Source organism: Gouania willdenowi, chromosome 19 (assembly GCF_900634775.1).
Source record: "Gouania willdenowi chromosome 19, fGouWil2.1, whole genome shotgun sequence".
NCBI lineage: Eukaryota > Metazoa > Chordata > Actinopteri > Blenniiformes > Gobiesocidae > Gouania > Gouania willdenowi.
The window spans coordinates 10034195-10053170 of record NC_041062.1 but is presented as its reverse complement, the minus strand read 5'-3'; the positions used below and the strand labels follow the sequence as shown (position 1 = coordinate 10053170).

At 40.3% G+C, this 18976-nt stretch overlaps 2 protein-coding genes across 4 annotated transcripts; one reads left to right on the top strand and one right to left on the bottom strand.

Moving 5' to 3' along the window:
- Positions 1-388: 388 nt before the first annotated feature.
- cbx1b (chromobox homolog 1b (HP1 beta homolog Drosophila)) lies at positions 389-6637 on the top strand. Its single transcript, XM_028477175.1, has 6 exons — positions 389-683; positions 1833-1906; positions 1981-2137; positions 2426-2579; positions 2870-2964; positions 6269-6637. Exons 2-6 carry the CDS (start codon positions 1852-1854, stop codon positions 6405-6407), a joined length of 600 nt encoding a protein of 199 aa, XP_028332976.1. The 5' UTR covers positions 389-683; positions 1833-1851; the 3' UTR covers positions 6408-6637.
- Positions 6638-6963: 326 nt separating this feature from the next.
- On the bottom strand, positions 6964-18905 carry nfe2l1b (nfe2 like bZIP transcription factor 1b). 3 transcript variants are annotated; one of them, XM_028477170.1, is made up of 6 exons: positions 18701-18905; positions 15612-16408; positions 12286-12510; positions 12044-12133; positions 11815-11964; positions 6964-11129 (listed from the first exon to the last, which is right to left on the bottom strand). In XM_028477170.1, exons 2-6 carry the CDS (start codon positions 16158-16160, stop codon positions 9771-9773), a joined length of 2373 nt encoding a protein of 790 aa, XP_028332971.1. In that variant the 5' UTR covers positions 16161-16408; positions 18701-18905; the 3' UTR covers positions 6964-9770. The 3 variants fall into 3 exon arrangements, with proteins under 3 accessions (XP_028332971.1, XP_028332973.1, XP_028332972.1); XM_028477172.1 differs by having other exon boundaries at positions 11815-11916; XM_028477171.1 differs by lacking the exon at positions 18701-18905 and adding an exon at positions 17864-18680.
- Between the last annotated feature and the right edge of the window lie 71 nt (positions 18906-18976).

The window sequence follows — 18976 nt, the reverse complement described above, 5'->3', positions numbered from 1 at the left end:
CGGTTTGCATCTGAGTGGCTCCCAGTGTTAATTTTGTCGACTAAAAATGTTGACTAATTTAAAAAATACATATTAACAAAAACTATACCAATATATATTTATATTTTCGTCGACTAATAAGACGAATATAGACTATGACTAAAACTAAATAATGCAATATATAAATGTACTATATCTGTAACAGATTTAGTCAACTCAATTTTAACCAAAACTACATTATATTTCAGTCAAAAGACTATGACTAAAACTAAATCAATGTACATTCATGTTGTGGGAGATTAAAGGTTAATTTTCCGCAGCTTTTCTTTGATTCTGTTGCTGCCCACAAACGGTCCTGATCCATGAATCCAGTCCTGGATTATCTCTCAGCAGTAGAATCCTAAAACATCTGGATGAACCTCCTCTGCTCTCAGTGCCATTGTGTGTCCTATCCACACGCTTATTGGTCGGCGGAGCCGCTCGTGGGGTTCGCTGCAGACAAAGGGGCGGGGCTCCACGTTTTAGCACAAACTGGGCTAAGGGCTGCGATTTTTCACTCAAAATCAGCGCCAGCAGCGACTTTAACTGTTTTGTTTCCCACAGACTAGACACGGTGGTCAGTCGAGCTATTTTAACTCAGTTTGGGACGTGAGTTAAAAAAACAAAACAAAAAAAACCCCAAAAAAAGCCCCTGAGTTCCATCGGTGAGTGTTTTTGTTTCTTTCCTTCCAACATGTCGGTGTGATTGTGTTGTGATCAGTGTTATCTAATTAATGACAGTGATCGGATGAACCCAGTGTGGACACGAACACGTCCTCTAGGTTCTAACCGTCCTCCACAGACACACCACCGCTTTACAGCCGGTGTTCAGCCTCTGTTTCTGTGAAGCTGCCGCCGGAGAGAGTGAGAGGGCGGCGGCCTTTGTTAGAGCCTCAGAGCCGCTGCAGAGCTCCACAGCAGCTCCGTTACAGCTCCCAGTCCAACCAGTGCCTCCACCAGACTGGGTCTTTCACTCCTTAGTGCACCGTTGCACGTTACCCGCTGCTCCCGATGTTGTCCGCGCACGAGCACCGTTTAGCAGGCTTTTGATCGGGGCTCGTGCACAATCCACATGTGTGGGCCACGCGTGCGCGGTTCCAAGCTCAACAAAAACAAAACGAAACCTGAAACGACAACATGAAAACCCTTCATTTGTGATTGAAAGTGTTCATAAAAACATCTACAGCTGTTACTGGCATTTGTTACCATGGAAACCAATGAAAACACGTGACTGCACTGGCACCACTGTGATAACCCCCAACCATAGCACATTTGTTGTTTCTGTTTTAAATGGTATTTTAATTATTTATTTTTTCTAATTCATGTCCGTCCCACAGTTTGCACTATTATGTTGGTATTTATTTTTGTTCTTACTGTTTTGTTATTCTATTGTGTTGCTGCAACGTGTTGAATTTCTCCTCTGGGGATCAATAAAGGTGTAAATGATATATATATATATATATATATGTATAAAGAGTGTGTATTGCCTGGCAACTGGTGATACGATTCGTATCCCGATACATAGGTCACGATACGATATATTCCAATATTAAAGTGTGCGTGTCTATTTGTGCATTACTATGATTCATAATGTCATTGTTCTTACGGTATATTCACATCAACATATCTAACGATAACATGTGGGTCATTTCAACACATTTTCAGGGCATCCCGCACACTTCTGTCTCAAAATACTCAGAATTTTTTCACCAGTTGTTCTGTGATTTGTTGAAATGACATGGACTGACTCATAACTATAATGTGTTTGTTTATATTAATTACTTCCAGCTTTGTTCCGTGTTTTTTCTTCACAGGAAGCTGCTGCTGGACCTGATGAGTATGAGCCAGACGACAGAATCCACCAATGATGCTCCTGCTGTCACTGAAGGTCTACACACGCACGCACACACGCACACACACACACACACACACACAGAGCTAATGAAGCTCCTCCTCCTGCAGAGAACAAAGTGATCTCGGTGGAAAAGAAGGAGAAGAAAGCGGAGGATGTGGCTGAGGAAGAGGAGGAAGAGGAAGAGTACGTAGTGGAGAAGGTTCTCAACAGGCGGGTGGTCAAGGGCCGAGTGGAGTACCTGCTGAAGTGGAAAGGCTTCTCCAAGTGAGTCCCAACTACTTAACACAACGGTTGTCATGACAACCATCCAAACCAAGGTGTATAAAAGCACTATTTATTTTCTCATAAAGTCATCAGCAATTCTACTTATAATTGTTTTAAGTGTTTTGTTAAAAAAGTCTGCAAACATTCTAAGAATCACATTTTTTCCGGTTGTTTATAATAATAATTTTGAGAATTAGAAACCTTTTTTTTAATTAGTTGAGAGCTTGTTGAATGCAGCGGTGTGTTCAGGCTCCCTCTGAAAAGTACGTGTGTGTCTCCGACCCACAGCGAGGACAACACGTGGGAGCCCGAGGACAACCTGGACTGTCCCGACCTGATCGCAGAGTTCCTGCAGTCGCAGAAAACGGCTCACGAAGGAAAGAGGAAGACGACTGGAGAGGCCGACGGAGACGAGAGCAAATCAAAGAAGAAGAAGGAGGACGTGAGTCTTTGAACGCCTCACGTCACCTTTGATCTGAAGCTTTAAGTAAAAACGTGTTCTGATCATGTTTGCATTGGTTCAATTATCAGCAAAACTTCATCAATAATGTGAGTAAAAAAATAGGTTTTTCAAAGACAGAAAGCCTGCAATCATCACAGAAATATTATTTTATTGAGGGATTAAAACATTTATAAAGTCGACTACAGCCTCTGATTTATATCATAAAACTTTGACTTTAAGAGACTAAAACCATTAAATTGTAATCATTTTCACCATGTCCTGTTCCACAGCCAGAGAAGCTGAGAGGCTTTGCTCGAGGTTTGGATCCAGAAAGAATCATTGGCGCCACCGACTCCACCGGAGAACTGATGTTCCTCATGAAATGGTTGGTTATCGTCCTGGAGAGATCCTGTCCTGCCTGTTTGAGCCGCTCCACCACAGCTGGTGGTTAAGGCTGCATGATGACACCGTCATTAGATTCAGGGATACACCGAGTTTGAGCATTAATGTGATAATTGTGATATTAACCATAGCTAAATTCTACTAGTGCACAAGTAGTTATCTCAGAAAAAAATTTAAATTTTTTTCATTTTTATACCTCACTGCATCTTCACTCCGGTTTAAGTGTGCTCCATATTTGCAGTTGTTTTACGGGTTTTATTATAGTCTGACCCCAGAAAAAAAATTTCTTTTTTTCGTCTTCCTAAAAAATTCATATTTTGTCTGAAAAAAAATAATATGATTTTTGAAGGCATGAAATTGGAAAGTTTTGGATGTTTTTTCTAAGGTAAGAAAAATGTGGAAAACACCCACATTTTTTATGTAAATCTATGTGTCCATACCTGCCTGTGAATCGCTGAGGTGGTCAGTTCTGAGAAGCTAAGCAGGGCTGGGCCTGGTTAGAACTTGGGTGGGGGACCACTGTGAATAAAAGGTGTTACAGTGCTTATTGGTGCTATAGTAAGGCATATAGCCTCACCTCTGAAATTTTTTTGCTCGTCGTTGTGCCGTTTTTGTCCGTTTTTATGCCTTATTATAGCCTTACCTCTGTTTTTTGGCATTTAATTTTTTTCGCCCATTTTTAGGCATTTGAAATTTTTTCGTTCTTTTTTATGCCTAACTAAAGCCTTACCTCTGTTTTTTGCATTTTAAATTTTTTCACCCGTTTTTATGCCTTACTATAGAATTACCTCCGTTTTTGGCATTTGAAATTTTTCGGACGTTTTTATGCCTTACTATAGCCTTACCTCCGTTTTTTTGGCATTTAAATTTTTTTTGTCCGTTTCAGGCATTTGAAATTTTTTCGTCCTTTTTCATGCCTAACTAAAGCCTTACCTCCGTTTTTGGCATTTTACATTTTTTCACCTATTTTTTTGCCATACTATAGAATCACCTCCGTTTTTTTGGCATTTGAAATTTTTCGGCCGTTTTTATGCCATACTATAGCCTTACCTCCGTTTTTTGGCATTTCAATTTTTTTTGCCCGTTTTTAGGCATTTGAAATTTTTTCGTCCTTTTTCATGCCTAACTAAAGCCTTACCTCCGTTTTTGGCATTTTAAATTTTTTCACCCGTTTTTATGCTTTACTTTAGCCTTACCTCCATTTTTTGGAATTTCAATTTTTTTTGCCTGTTTTTAGGCATTTGAAATTTTTTCGTCCTTTTTCATGCCTTACTATAGCCTTACCTCTGTTTTTGGCATTTGAAATTTTTTCGCCCATTTTTATGCCTTACTATAGCCTTACCTCCGTTTTTGGCATTTTAATTTTTTTCGCCTATTTTTATGCCTTACTATAGATTCGCCTCCGTTTTTGGCATTTGAAATTTTTCGGCCGTTTTCATGCCTTACTTCAGCCTTACCTCCATTTTTTGGCATTTAAATTTTTTGCCCGTTTTTAGGCGTTTTAAATTTTTTCGTCCTTTTTCATGCCTAACTAAAGCCTTACCTCTGTTTTTTGCATTTTAAATTTTTTCACCTGTTTTTATGCCTTTCTATAGCCTTACCTCCGTTTTTTTGGCATTTAAATTTTTTTTGTCCGTTTCAGGCATTTGAAATTTTTTCGTCCTTTTTCATGCCTAACTAAAGCCTTACCTCCGTTTTTGGCATTAAATTATTTTTGCCCATTTTTATGCCTTACTATAGAATTACCTCCGTTTTTGGCATTTGAAATTTTTCGGACGTTTTTATGCCTTTCTATAGCCTTACCTCCGTTTTTTTGGCATTTAAATTTTTTTTGTCCGTTTTAGGCATTTGAAATTTTTCTGTCCTTTTTCATGCCTAACTAAAGCCTTACCTCCGTTTTTGGCATTTAAATTTTTTTCACCTATTTTTTTTGGCATACTATAGAATCACCTCCATTTTTGGCATTTGAAATTTTTCGGCCGTTTTTATGCCATACTATAGCCTTACCTCCGTTTTTTGGCATTTAAATTTTTTTTGCCCGTTTTTAGGCGTTTTAAATTTTTTCGTCCTTTTTCATGCCTAACTAAAGCCTTACTTCCGTTTTTTGCATTTTAAATTCTTTCACCCGTTTTTATGCCTTACTATAGCTTTACCTCCGTTTTGTTTGGCATTTAAATTTTTTTTGCCCGTTTTTAGGCATTTGAAATTTTTTCATCCCTTTTCATGCCTAACTAAAGCCATACCTCTGTTTTTGGCATGTAAAATTTTTTCGCCCGTTTTTATGCCTTACTATAGCCTTACCTCCGTTTTTTGGCATTTAAATTTTTTTTGCCCGTTTTTATGCCTTACTATAGAATTACCTCCGTTTTTTGGCATTTAAATTTTTTTTGTCCGTTTTAGGCATTTGAAATTTTTTCGTCCTTTTTCATGCCTAACTAAAGCCTGACCGCCGTTTTTGGCATTTTAAATTTTTTCACCCGTTCTTATGCCTTACCTCCGTTTTTTTTGGCATTTAAATTTTTTCGTCCGTTTTTATGCCTTACTATATATAGCCTTACCTCTGTTTTTGGCATTTGAAATTTTTTCACCCGTTCTTATGCCTTACTATAGCCTTTCCTCCATTTTTTTGGCATTTAAATTTTTTCGCCCGTTTTTATGCCTTACCTCCGTTTTTGGCATTTTAAATTTTTTTTACTCGTTTTTATGCCTTACTTCCGTTTTTTTGGAATTTAAATTTTTTTTGTCCGTTTAAAATTTTTTCGTCCTTTTTCATGCCTTACTATAGCCTTACCTCCATTTTTTGTTTGAAATTTTTTCACCCTTTTTTATCTTTACTTTCTTACCTTCATTTTAGGCTATTCTAAATTTTTTCGCCCATTTTCAGACCATACGCTTTACCTCCGTTTTTTGGTGTTTGAAATGTTTTTGAGCGTTTTTTGCCTTACTATAGCCATACCTCAGAAAAAACATCCAAACATTTCTCCATTTTTATTCCTTGGCAATGAGTTTTTGTAGAAATTCCATGACAATCACAAAGCCAAGTATGATTACAACAGCCACTGATTTTTTCCAATTACAGTTATAAATACGTCATAATTGTAATCAATCATGATTGAGCCCATCTCTGTCACTGAGTTTTCCATACAGTGAGACATCTGAAACATACAGAACTGGAGCTTTACAGGACCGGACTGCAGCTCTTCTAATATAAATCTTTACTTTTTAACAGCTAACGTGTTATCGTTCTTATTAGTATTAAAGACGCTTTCGCCGATGTGTGATTGCAGGAAAAACTCAGACGAGGCCGACCTGGTTCCAGCTAAAGAAGCCAACGTGAAATGTCCACAGGTGGTGATTTCCTTCTATGAGGAGAGGCTCACCTGGCACTCGTATCCCTCTGAGGAAGACAAGAAGGATGAGAAGTGACGAGATGCCACCACTTCCTGTCGGTGATTCCACCTCTCTATGACAGTGTAAATAACCTTCAGTGTTAGGATTCATTTTAAATGTCACGTGACCACCGTTCATCAGTGCCAGCTGTTCTTCTGTCCATTAGTGTTTGGTGTCGAACTCTAACCATCACTGCTCACTGTTCTCTAGTCTTTTATGTGTTGCTTGGCAGTTTTTGGACAATAAACCACTTTTTGTTAAAAGCGCTGAGTTGTCTGATGCGTTGCAATGGATTTAATTCCATGTTAAATCTTTATCCTATTAGTGGCTAATTTTGGGACGGGGCATGGCATGTTAAATGAGCCAATCAGAAGTCATCCTTAAGTGTTAAGTTTAATAAGTTATTTAATAAATAACACTTTACTGAAACGTTACAAACAGTAGAAGAACAGACGACATCCATAGAACACGTCTGATCTCTGTTTCTAATGCAATGGGTGCAAACCTAGCTAGCGTCTCCATGACAACCAAAGGATAAACTCCTCCCACTGCAGTGTGTGCAAACAACAGGAATGACAGCGAGAAGACGAGCCCCGGTGAAAATAAAAACACTTTATTCAGAATTAAAAACAACTTGTTGATTGCCAGCAAACATCTCCAAACAAAGAAGACCACATCCAATCAGAGCCGAGGGTGGAACAAACAAACAAATAAACAGGAAGGAGATATTTACAGGAACAGGACAAACAGGAAGTGCAGGAAGCAGTAGCAGAAAGAACTAATCATCCCGTGTCACACATTTCATGCCTGAACATTTGAAGTCCTCTCGGCGCAGACGATGGAACAAACACACACACACACACACACACACACACACACACACACACACACACACACACACACACACACACACACACACACACACACACACACACACACACACACACACACACACACAGTAATAGCACTTCTTCTTCGTGTCGTCCTCAAACGTTGAACCGTGACCATGGAGAGACGTCGTGTGAAGGCACAAACGCATGCTGACACGTCACAGTCGCAAACGCACGACGACCCCGAAACGGGCGAGAAAAGAAGCGCGCGGCAGCGGGTCAACACACTGACTAGTACAGACGGGAACCCAATGATCCCAGTTCATCAGCAAACTTTCAGTGGAACGTCCTTTAGGTGACTTTGCAGATCTGGATTTCCTCAAAGCTCCAACTGGTCAACATTAACCATTCCACTGTTCCACCGTGGGAATAATCCATCTCTAAACTTACACTTTAAAAAAGTTTTAATAAATTGATCAGATTTTTGTGAACATTTCACATTGTACTCTTGGATTTTTAAATGCAAGCTAAAAACCTATTTATTTAGGTTTTTATCATTCTTAATTTCTTAATGTTAATTTGAATGTTTTATATTTAAAAAGATGTTCCCTTCTCTGCTGTGTTTTGTGTCTGACTCTTATTTTATCAACTTTTTAAAATAATTTCATTAAATTACTACTGTGTGCATTAGTCCCTAAAACCTTTTTATAATTTTTTACTTTTGTCAATCACATAAGCACATTTCTGTGAAGCACTTTGATAGACAATTAAATTTGTAAGAAAGGTGCAATATAAATAAAGTGTTTTATTCCATGAACGTATATTTTTGATGAGTCATGATTCCTTGTTCTTTAACGTTGTTTAAATTTGAAAATCTTTCTAGAATTTTTGTTTGTTGAAATGAAAGTCTGACTTAGTTGTCAACCTTTGGCGTTCTCCCTCAACACATTTAAACCTTAAAAGGCATTTTTAACCAAATAAATGACATTTAATAACAAGTGTTTTCAGTGAGCCAATCACATTTCGTCTCAATCCAAAGAGACATTTTGTTTCATTCTTCGACATTTCACCTCAAGTCTCATCTTTTCTATACCCACTGATCCTTTTAAGCCCCTCCCACTTTCCTCAGGGCACGCCCTGAACATGCCTCAGTCCATCACACAGTCTAGACATTTAAGTAGACATGCAGACTTCTTTCTAATTCCTGACAAAAGTTTACATTTCAAAATAAAATCTAATGTTTTCAATCCATTTCAAATGTTAGATTTTATCATGAAATTTTACAAGTAATCCAGCTTTTCTTTTTATATTAGATTAAATCTTGTTATAAGTATGACAGACATAGACATAATTCAAATATTATAATTTTTAATAATTATAATACAAAAATTTTGCCAACCAACATCATCAATCTTTCATTCTTGATTTGACCTTTTAATTACAATCAAACCTTGAGATTTTTTTTATCATTAAGCTTTACTCTCCACTTTTTATGTATTTATCTTCGTAACATTTGAATTTTTTTAAGTTTCTTTAAGTTAAAATTTTTTGCCAAATGTGAACACTTTAAATTGGACTTTAATGTCCTTTTTATATTCAACTTTATGATGTAATTTGACTTTTATTGTAAATATTCTCAGATTGAATATTGTTCCTACTTATTAAAACTTTTCTTCCTTGTCAGTAAAACGTTCCAATTGCTTGAATCTTTACTTGATTTCATGTCTCTTGTGTTACTGTTCTGCTGATGGAGCTGATCTCTGCGTCGCTCCCTGGTTACGCTGAAATAAGCCCCGGCATGCTGCTGCTACAATAAACAGGATAAGCAGGTATGGAAGATCAATTCTGAGTATATAAAGGTCAATTTGTAAACGTCTTTCCTCGTTAATAAACGCAGAATAATAAATAAAACAATCATTTGTTTCTTTCCTCGTGGCTCGGATACGATAACAGTGTTGAGCTGTTTTACGCTCGAACGCGAACAATCACCGTGACATCACGCTCAGGTCGACCCTTTAGCTTTTCTTATTCTACAGATAATGAGCAGTTTAATACGTGCGCCGCACAGCCAAGCCTCGTAAAGACAAAGTACAGTGCTATGTAAAATTGATAAGAAGTTGATACATAATACGATCCTGAAAACCTCCGCCTGCTCCTCGACTTCCTTGGGCGGCGGCCAGCGCGGTAACACTCGGTCCTGGCGTCTCAGAGAAGTGGACACACCCGCAGAGTTTAGTGCAGCGTTGGGAGGCGTGTCCTCACATTCTTCAGCGTGGACGACGTCCTGAAACCACAAAACTTCCACCAACCTTTTCTTCGCCTTAAAGAGTTTGAGTGAAATCCACAGAAAGTCTCCGGCGTCCTTCAAAGCTCCGCTGCTCCATCAATCGACTTCTCATCTGCGTTCTCGGTGTTTTGGTGCAAAAAGATGAAGAGCAGTTAAAGTCTGAAAGCTAACGGCTCCGTTAGCATCGTTAGCGTCTCTCAGCGAGTCGTGCTGAAAACAAAAGGCAGGAACAGAATGAAAAGGACAAACTTTCTGCGTCTTTTTACTGACTGGTCCTCTCCTTCATTTCTTTTTGTCCTTGGGTTTCTTCTCAGGTTTGCGGTTGGGTTCTGTCGCAGTGAGAGCGCGCGGCGCAATCAGCACACTGCCGTCGGCGCCGTACTGCAGCGAGTACTGGCTGGGAGGGAAGGGCCGGCCCTCCTCGTCCCTCAGCTGTGCGAACACTTCCTGGTACAAGCTCTGCATCTTCTGCTTCATCTGTCGCAGCGAGCGGATGAACTCCACCTTCTCCTTGAGGAGTCGCGCCTTGTCACGCCGCAGCTCATCCACACCCTGCTCCAGACCGATGATGGTGTCCAGCTTACGCTTGCGACAGTTCTGCGCCGCCAGCTTGTTTTTACCGCGGCGGCGGATGTCGCGAATGAGAGCGAGCTGCGGTTCGCTCAGGTGGTGCTTGGACAGCAGCTCGTTGAACTCCTCCACCGGCAGGTTGATGATCTTCTCGTTGGAGAACGGGATCTTCATGGCACGGGCGCGGCGCTCATCACGGCCTGAGTGTTTGTCCAGGAAGTCGTGAGGAGGTTGGAGTTTGGAGCTGGGTTTGTTTCGGAGGGTCTTCTTCGCGGTGGTGAGTGGCAGCTCCGGGTGCTCGGGGAAGGCGGAGCCTAACGGCAGGTTGTAGGTGTGGTTGTGGCCGATGTTGTCGAGCGGCGGCGGCAGGTTGTGGAAGCGAGCCAGGTCCTGGTAGCTCATGCGGCACAGCTTGCTGTAGCTGGGCTGGTAGCCGCCTACGGCTCCTTCTTCGCCCTCCGCCCCCGCCACCTCAGAGTCGGTGCTGTAGCCCACGGCGCCTTCCTCGGAGAAGGTGGCGGAGGTGGAGGAGGACGAGGCGGCAGACGAGCAGGACGTCTCTGAGCTGCTGGGCGACGCCGGGCTGCGGCTGGAGTCCAGAGAGAGTCCAGAGTCTGAGTCCAGCTCGTCCTCCAGCTGGGAGGCCTGGGCCTGGCTGAAGCCCTCCTCCATGGCCAGGTCCAGCAGGCTGATCTCATCCAGCATGGACTCCTCCAGCAGCGAGCTGAACTGCTCAGGGAGCACGGCGCCAGACGTCACGTTGCTGACGGAGGCGTTGACTTGCGGCGGGAAGAAGATGCCGGTCAGGTTGGTAACACCGAAGGTGGAGTTGATGTTGGTGGAGTTGTTGGATGAGAGCCTAAGCGGCGGGACACTGATGGACGGCGGGGGGGTCGTGAACATCGGGGGGAAGTCCTGGCTGCAGCCGGGGAGCGATGCCTGATGGAGACTCACGTCCTGGTTTATTAGCGGCGGTCGAGTCGAGAGTCCAAAGCTTTGGGCGGAATTTGGCTCTGATGGTCCTGCTGCACTGGAGTCAGTGTGAGTGGGAGAGTCGTTTACCTCCATCGCCTTCAAAACAAACAGGAATCAAGATCAAACACACACTTAAATGTTCTTTAATTTCTTAAAATTTTAATTTATGAAATATGATAGAAGTCCAAAATAACAGAAGGATGTAACGATTCATCCATTATATGGTATATGTGAAACTCAATTTTAATGATTGTCCAACTTACCAAATAATTAATTTGTAGATAAATCAGCTCAGATATCTAAATCCACAAATTCAATGAACCTCCACAATATTTGGAGGATGGCAATTTTCCCACGCTTTTTTTCACGACTTAGTCATTTTAAATTTCAAATTTCTCAAAGTTTTTCAAAGAGTATAGAAAATGAGAGCAGAAAAGTTAACATCCTGTTAATTTAAACTGAAGTGTTGGTTGGGCTTGTAATGTGAATACATTTGACAATAAATGTTGTTTACGTGTTTGTTTATGTCCATCATTAATTTATATACCATTCCCTTACAAGAAACAACAGGAATCTATGAAGGCTCACCTGTACTGTCCAGTATCCAGGGATTTATTTCATTATTATTCATTATGTTACAACTAGGGGTGTGACTCGGGGCTTTGTAGTTAATTAATTTATCAAAATTAATCACAATATTATTAGTGCATAACAATATTTGCCCTAAAAAGCAACACTTTTTATTTAAAGTGTTTCCTATAACACAGGCGCTCAGACGTACCTGGAGCTCCATGATGGCCATGATGTCCTGCCACTGCTGCTCCAGGTCCAGCTGAGGCTCCTGAGCCTGTTGTGGCCCCCCAGCCAGAGGGAGACCCTGACCCTGAGAGGTGGAGGGAGAGTCTTCATTGGAGGAGGCAGAGGCTGCAAACTAACCGGAAATTCATCCAGAAATTTAGCCCTAAAAAGAATAAAACATCATGTGCTGGTTCATCTCTTCACGTTCTCACCTCTGTTTCTTCTCCAAAAGGGAAAGTGGCCTCCAGCAGCCTCAAACATTCTTGCATGGAGAGAGACGTCTGAGAGCCGAGAGCTGAGAGCTGCAAACAATCAGAACATGTGACGTTCACTAAAAGTCAAAACAACCTTCAGGAGAACAGAAACTAAATGTTTCTGTTGTTTCAGTGAAACTTAGATTACAGGTTGTGGTTCCACCCTCTCAGCAGTAGAAGTGCTGTGAACACACACACACCTGCTCAGGGATGCTCTCTCCAGTCTCTGTATCCACAGGGGGCGGAGCCTCCTGCAGGTTAACGTCGTTCCTCCAGCTCTCGCGCTCCTCGCCGCTGCGTTTGCTCTCCTGGGGGCGGGGCTCCTTTTCCTCGCTCTCCTTCTGACGGTTGCTGTAGTTGAAGACTTCACGTCCGGCTCCGAGATCGATGTCCTGTCGCCACAGGATGTCGATCAGGTCGATGTCCTGCAGAGACATGCAGCGCACGTTTCTAACGGTTGCTTCAGATGCTACTTTCCTCCACTAATCAACATTTCTTATACTGATCACCTGTGTTCTTTTTTATCTATTTCTTTAAATAAGAAATAATTTAAAGCTTTTGTTTCTAATCTTTTTTATATATATTTCTTTAACATTTGAAGCTTTCGTTTCTAATCTTTCCATGTTGACTGATCCCTCACCATTAAGTCTATTTACTCTCAAAGTGGTGAGCCTACAATTTAATATTTAGTAGGGCAGACATAGGCAACAGGCACAACCACCCTCGGTCTAAGTTTTGTGGCCCTGAAAGTAAGCAAACAAAATGACTAAAGACACTTGTAAAATTACACAAATATACACAAAAGACAGCAAAAATAAACATGTACAGTATATGACAACAAAAATACACAAAATGACAACACCACCCACTACCCATTACCACCGTGGCTCAGGTGGTAGTGGGTCGTCTTCTGATTGAGAGGTTGGGGGTTCAATCCCAGTACCTGACTATGTGTCGAAGTGTCCTTGGGCAAGACACTGAACCCTAAGTTGCTCCCAGTGGTCGACTAGCGCCTTGCATGGCAGTCCTGTCCCACTGGTGTGTAAATGTGAGAGTGATTGGGTGAATGAGCTGATATGTAAAGCGCTTTGAGACTGCTTCAGTGTGGTGATAAAGCCCTATATAAAATCAAGTCCAAGTCCAAAGACACAAAACTAATTAATTAATAATGAAAATACAGACAAGAGGACTAAATATAAACAGAGAAATTTACAAAAGAACAACAAAAATAAACAAAATGACTACAGAAATACACAAAATTAACCAAAAATAGACAACTAAAAATACACAAAATAAAACTATTTCGAAAAGGACAACATAATAATACATAAAATGAAAAAAGAAAGACAACTAAGAATCACAACATAAAAAATTTACAAAATGACAAAAATAACACAGCAATACACAAAATGAACCAAAAGTTGTACAAGATGACTAAAATACACAAAAATAACAGGAGAATTTACAAAAAGACAACAAAAAATACACAAAAAAATAACAGTGAAGTAAATAACACTGCAACACAAATACACAAAAATGATTCAGGCAAGTTCTTTCAAAACATGTCAGGAGATCAAAGTAAATTTCCTGAAAAACAGTTTTCTGAATAAACCTTAACATATTGTTTTATATTTGCTTACTTAAAAGGTTCAACGCGAGCGAGTAAAAGTCATTCAATTTAAAAATGGTCTGTGGTTACTGAATACTAGGATACAATGATGTATCTCCATATACTGTTTTACTTTTTATTGACTTACAGGTTTACCCAGATTTTTATTTCTTAAAGTGAATTTAGTGAGTATTCCTTCAGGCTTTAAAGACCGAAAGCAGCAGATTTTAGTGACAATCCCTTAACATTAACATCATATTTTTAATATGGTTTTAGGGTCTCATCATGTGATTTTGTTGTTTGTTTACTCCAAGGTTTTTTCTTTCACAGGGGGTTTAATCTTAGCCAAGTCGTGTCATGTAACCCGATCAGATGATACAACCATGACTGACTGCGTTTGGCACAGTCGGCTTCATGTGATCACAGCGGAGTTTCCCTTAAACTCCAATTAAAGTTACACAAAACGCAGCCTCGCGTGATCATCTTAAACACTAAACAGAAACAAAAACCTACAAATATTATAAAGGGGGGGGGAAATGATGTTTTTTGTGCCATTTAAAAAAATATAAAAACAGTTTCCCTTTAATGTGCAACAGAAAAATGAATGTGACTCAACTGGTTTGACTAAAAATATCCACATTTAAAAAAAACTGGGTGTGGACATGAGTCAGACAAGTCAATACAAGGTTCTATTTATGAGAATAAAGTGTATTTTAAGTCTTTCATAATGATCTTATATCACGAGGGAGAAAAAGATCATTATTGTGCCTTTTTTCATATTATTTTTACTTCAAAACTTTTTAATGTTTCAAATGTGAATATTTTTATTCCTCTGATATTGTGATGATCTTTTGGTTTTATTCAGTGTACATTCATGTTGCTACTTTCTGCTGTTTGTTACTGTCATTTCTCACACAATGCAAGCAATAATTCCCTCCTGAATGTTTTATCTAATGAAAAAATAATTATGTTACCTAAAGTGTGACAAAAACATAATCTCACACCATCTCACGATTAAATATTATTATTTTCATTAGATTGGGAGTTTTTTTTTTTAAATGTCAAAATAGTCTCCCAATAATTTGAATGACAATCTTCTTTATTCATTTGGTCTAAAAATTGAAAATATTGACGATCTTTTCATTTGTTTCCTATCTGGATATCAGGTGTGTAACAGGTACGCGATGGCACTACTTACGAGAGAGAGAGAGAGAGAGAGAGAGGAAAATTAACAAATAAAAGCATGAACAATATGGAGATTTAAAAATGTGTTTTTTTGTTTAAAATAATAATAATTATAATGATGATAAAAATGATTTTGATTAGAAGATGAAATGAATATACACTACAAGGGTCAGTCTTGGTCCCACAATAGGCAGGAGATGACAGGAAATGATAATAATATATTCATGAGAAACCACATACTGTTTCTTTCCACTTATTTACAAAGTTAGATTATATAAAATGTGTAAAATACGCTCTATAGTTGTTTTTTATAATATTCTGAGCAAAATGTTGTCGCTGGACAAAGGGGGTACGTGAGCCAAACAAGTTTGAGAACCCCTGCTGTAGATAATTCATAATTTAGTTTTATTACTTTTAGTTCTTTCTTTCTCCTTCGTTTGATTTAATATGATTAGCGTTCTGTTTGTGATGAAGGGACAGCTCTGCTATTTTGTTGTATTATTATCGTAAAAGTATAATTGACTGTAAATTGGAAATGTATGTTTTGAAGTAAGATGGTCTGACCTGTTTTGCTGCCTTTTAAATGCAGATGTGAACAGATGCTTTACCCTGAACATGTTGGTTTTTGTCTCAGTTATTCCATTGGAAATAAATGATTTATTGTGGTTTAATTAGAAAACATGGCTGACTTTAAACATGTATTGCCTGGTGTGAACACTGTGGTTGAGGTACCTCTTTGGTGAGATTGTCGTTGCCGTCTTGCTCCTGCTGGCCCTCGGGGGCCACAGCTCCCGGGCTTCCGTCCGCCGCGTTCAGGCTGTACGTTGATTCAGGTGCTCCGCTTCCTGCCCTCATGGCCGGGGTGGCGTCGGCGTCGTGCGCGTCTTCTAGGCCGGCCCCATTGTCCAGGGCGAGGCCGGGGCCGGACTGGGCGCAGGCCGACACCACGGTCTCTGTGTCGCGGTGGACCAGCCAGGCGCTGAGCTCGGGGGTGGGCACGGAGAGGCGATCCAGCTGCCTCACCTGGTTCAGCAGGCGGCGCGTCGCGAAGAAGTGGTCCAGCTCCACGCTCTTGGGATGGATGCCATAGCCGTCCAGCGTGTTGCGCAGGTTGTGGAACTGGGTCTGGGTGTAGGCTGAGCTCGGCCCCAGGATGATCTCTCTGAGGGGGGGCAGCTGGCTGCTCAGGTAGGAGTCAACGTCCACCTGCACCCCGATCAGGCTTAGAAGGATGGTGAACTGAATCAGGCCCTCTGTGAAGTACTTTTTCAGGTAAAGCATTTCTTTACAAAGGACCAAAAGGTAAAGGAAAAAAAAACTAAACAAAAAAAAAAAACGTCCAGCTTGTTTGAAACGACCTCTGCGCTAACACGAGAAGATGAACACAAATATGGGAACTGGAAACCGGTTTGGGGGTAAGAGTTCTGGGCAGGATTGTCAATGTTGATCCGGTTTATCCAAAAAAGAAAAAGATTTCCTTCAAATCACAAACAGTTGGTGTTCTTCACGAAGAATTCATTTCCTCATTCCTGAAAACACAAGAAGAAAATATCTCATGATCCAAACACAGTATTCTACAGCAGTGGTTTCAACCTTTTCAAAATAAAGGTGCCACTGTAGCTGAAGGTGGTTGAACACAGACATGAACATTGAAAAAAGAGTCATGTGGAGACAGGGTCATCTATAAGGGGGAATGAAGGGGAGAGATTTTTGGGGTCCATCCATAAAGTCAGCAAAATGATGGTCCATTGTTCTATGAACCTGTGATAACCACATTTATTTATTAATCTGAATATTAATCACTGTTGTCCAGGAAGTTTACTATTATTTGGGCCATAATATATAGTCATCTTAACGATGGAAATCCTTTTTGTAATCAGAAAAAATGGGTTAAAAGTGACCAAAAAATGGTGGAAAAGGTGGTGAAATAGGATTCTAAAAAAACACTAAATTTGTTAAAAGTTGCAAATTAGAGTGGGCAAAAACAGACAGAAAAAGTGGTAAAAAGGAGTCAAAGTGTCAATATTGGAACAATTAGTTTAAACTGGCAAATAATGGGCATGATAAATTGGGAATGTGGTTAAATTGGGAATAATAATGATGAAATATTGTAAAAAGAGGTAAAAAGTGACAATAATAGGTCAACATATGTGACATTAGGTAGAAAAGTGGTGGAAAGGGTTTAGAAGTGCTGAAAATGTCTTGAAAGTGGAAAAAATGTGCAGAAAAGACATTGAAATGTGATGGAGAAGTGTCAGAAATGGGAGTATTGTAGCAAAAATTCATTAAAGGGAGCAAAAATATGGCAAAAAAAAGTGATGAAAATTGGTTAAAATATGGCAAGTTTGGTGTAGTTGCAGTTGTTCAGGAAATATTCTTACTTTTTTTTGAAGGCATATGGCGACCCCCTCTCAGTGTCTCACAACCCCAAATGGGGTCCTAACCCCAAGGTTGAGAACCCCTGGACTATTTCATTTATTCTGAAGTTGTTGTTCAAGTTGTTTTTATCCATGTTTAAATAGGCTTTATTATGCATGTTCAGGGGTAAAAAACATTCTATATAAACCTAACTTATTTGCATTATCTCCACTGAATGCATGGAAGTCGATGTTTGATAATTAAATCAATTTTACAGTGGGGGTTTCTTTAAAAGAACACCTTTAGGACAAGTTCAGAGAACCGAAGATTAGATATCAATGGAAGAAGCCTGGTACCTGGTCTCACACTTTGATTTATGGAGGTCACAGGATTAGATATCAAATATTAAATGTTACAATTGGAAAAGCAGTTTATGTTATAGCTAATGTTTTTGTATGTTTATTCTATCACATCTCTATATGTCTATTTGCTTGATACAGTGAATTTTGTGTAGTTTTCAGGATGTGAACAGTTATTTTTTCAATAGTTGTCATTACCTGTTAATGAATGGCTGTGTTATATTAATAGAGTTGACCTGTCCATCAGTCATTATTATCTGATCTTACCTGAACACGTGTCAAAGGCCAAAGCAGCCCCTCCATCCTCCCAAAAAGCAGAAGGAAGTGATGTCGGCTCATAACATCGCACCCTACTATTCCCACACCCTCACACACTCAGACCTTCAAACACGATAAACGCACAGCACAGACGGTCACCCTGACTGAAGAGCCACGATGGTTGGTCACCCCACCCTTGACAGGACGGCTCCATCAGCCGGTGCTGCTGAAGGTGAACAGGGCTGGTCCGGGTCCCTCCTCCTCTTCACAGCTGCGCAAATCTGCGACCTCCGGACGTTAGCTGTTAGCTGCTACCCGGCTTTTGTAGACACGCCAAACGTTACTCACACTTCCGACTTTCTATTTAGAAACAACAATGCGGCCATGACTAGACGTCGGGACGCGTTTATTTAGTCCATTTGCATCTGTGTTTATCTAAAAAGTGACAGGAACAGCCGTGGGTAGCATCAGACATCTCCCTAGCAACAAGTGGTAAAGCGACGATGGACGGGGCGCGCAGCCAATCACAACTCTCTACCAACGTGACGCCATATGAGTCTAGTTGGCTGTGGCCAATCAGTATGAAGAGAGGGCGGGGCTTCACTGACATTCTAGCAGTACTGGACACCTAACCCGTTTACTGGTGATATCAATGAAAACTAGTTTTAATTTCACAACCTTTCTGTTAACTTTTAGAAAAGACATTTATCGAAACAGAACTGTACAAAATTACAAACAATTATGTGTAAATTTCTTGTTCAATGCCGGCTTGTAAAATGAAGCAAAACAATAAAAAAATCACTGTAAACATCAGATAATACCACATTATCTGTATTAAATACTTACCCGTTATTAATAATGACTCCTAACGTCCGTTAATGGCCTGAAAGCAGCACGTATTTCCCGTTAAATCACGTTAATAGTTCCGATTTAGTTTGCCCAGCCTTTCTCATTGAACGGCCCACCATGACTTGCAGAAATGTTAGCTCAGCCGGTGAGCCTAGCCGCGCCGGCCCGCGAGACACCTAAACACGCGCCCACACTGCGCATGCGTAGAACATTCTAGTGAGCATGTTTACATCAGCCGACCAGGAACTGAGCAACGGGTCGAATTACGTAAAC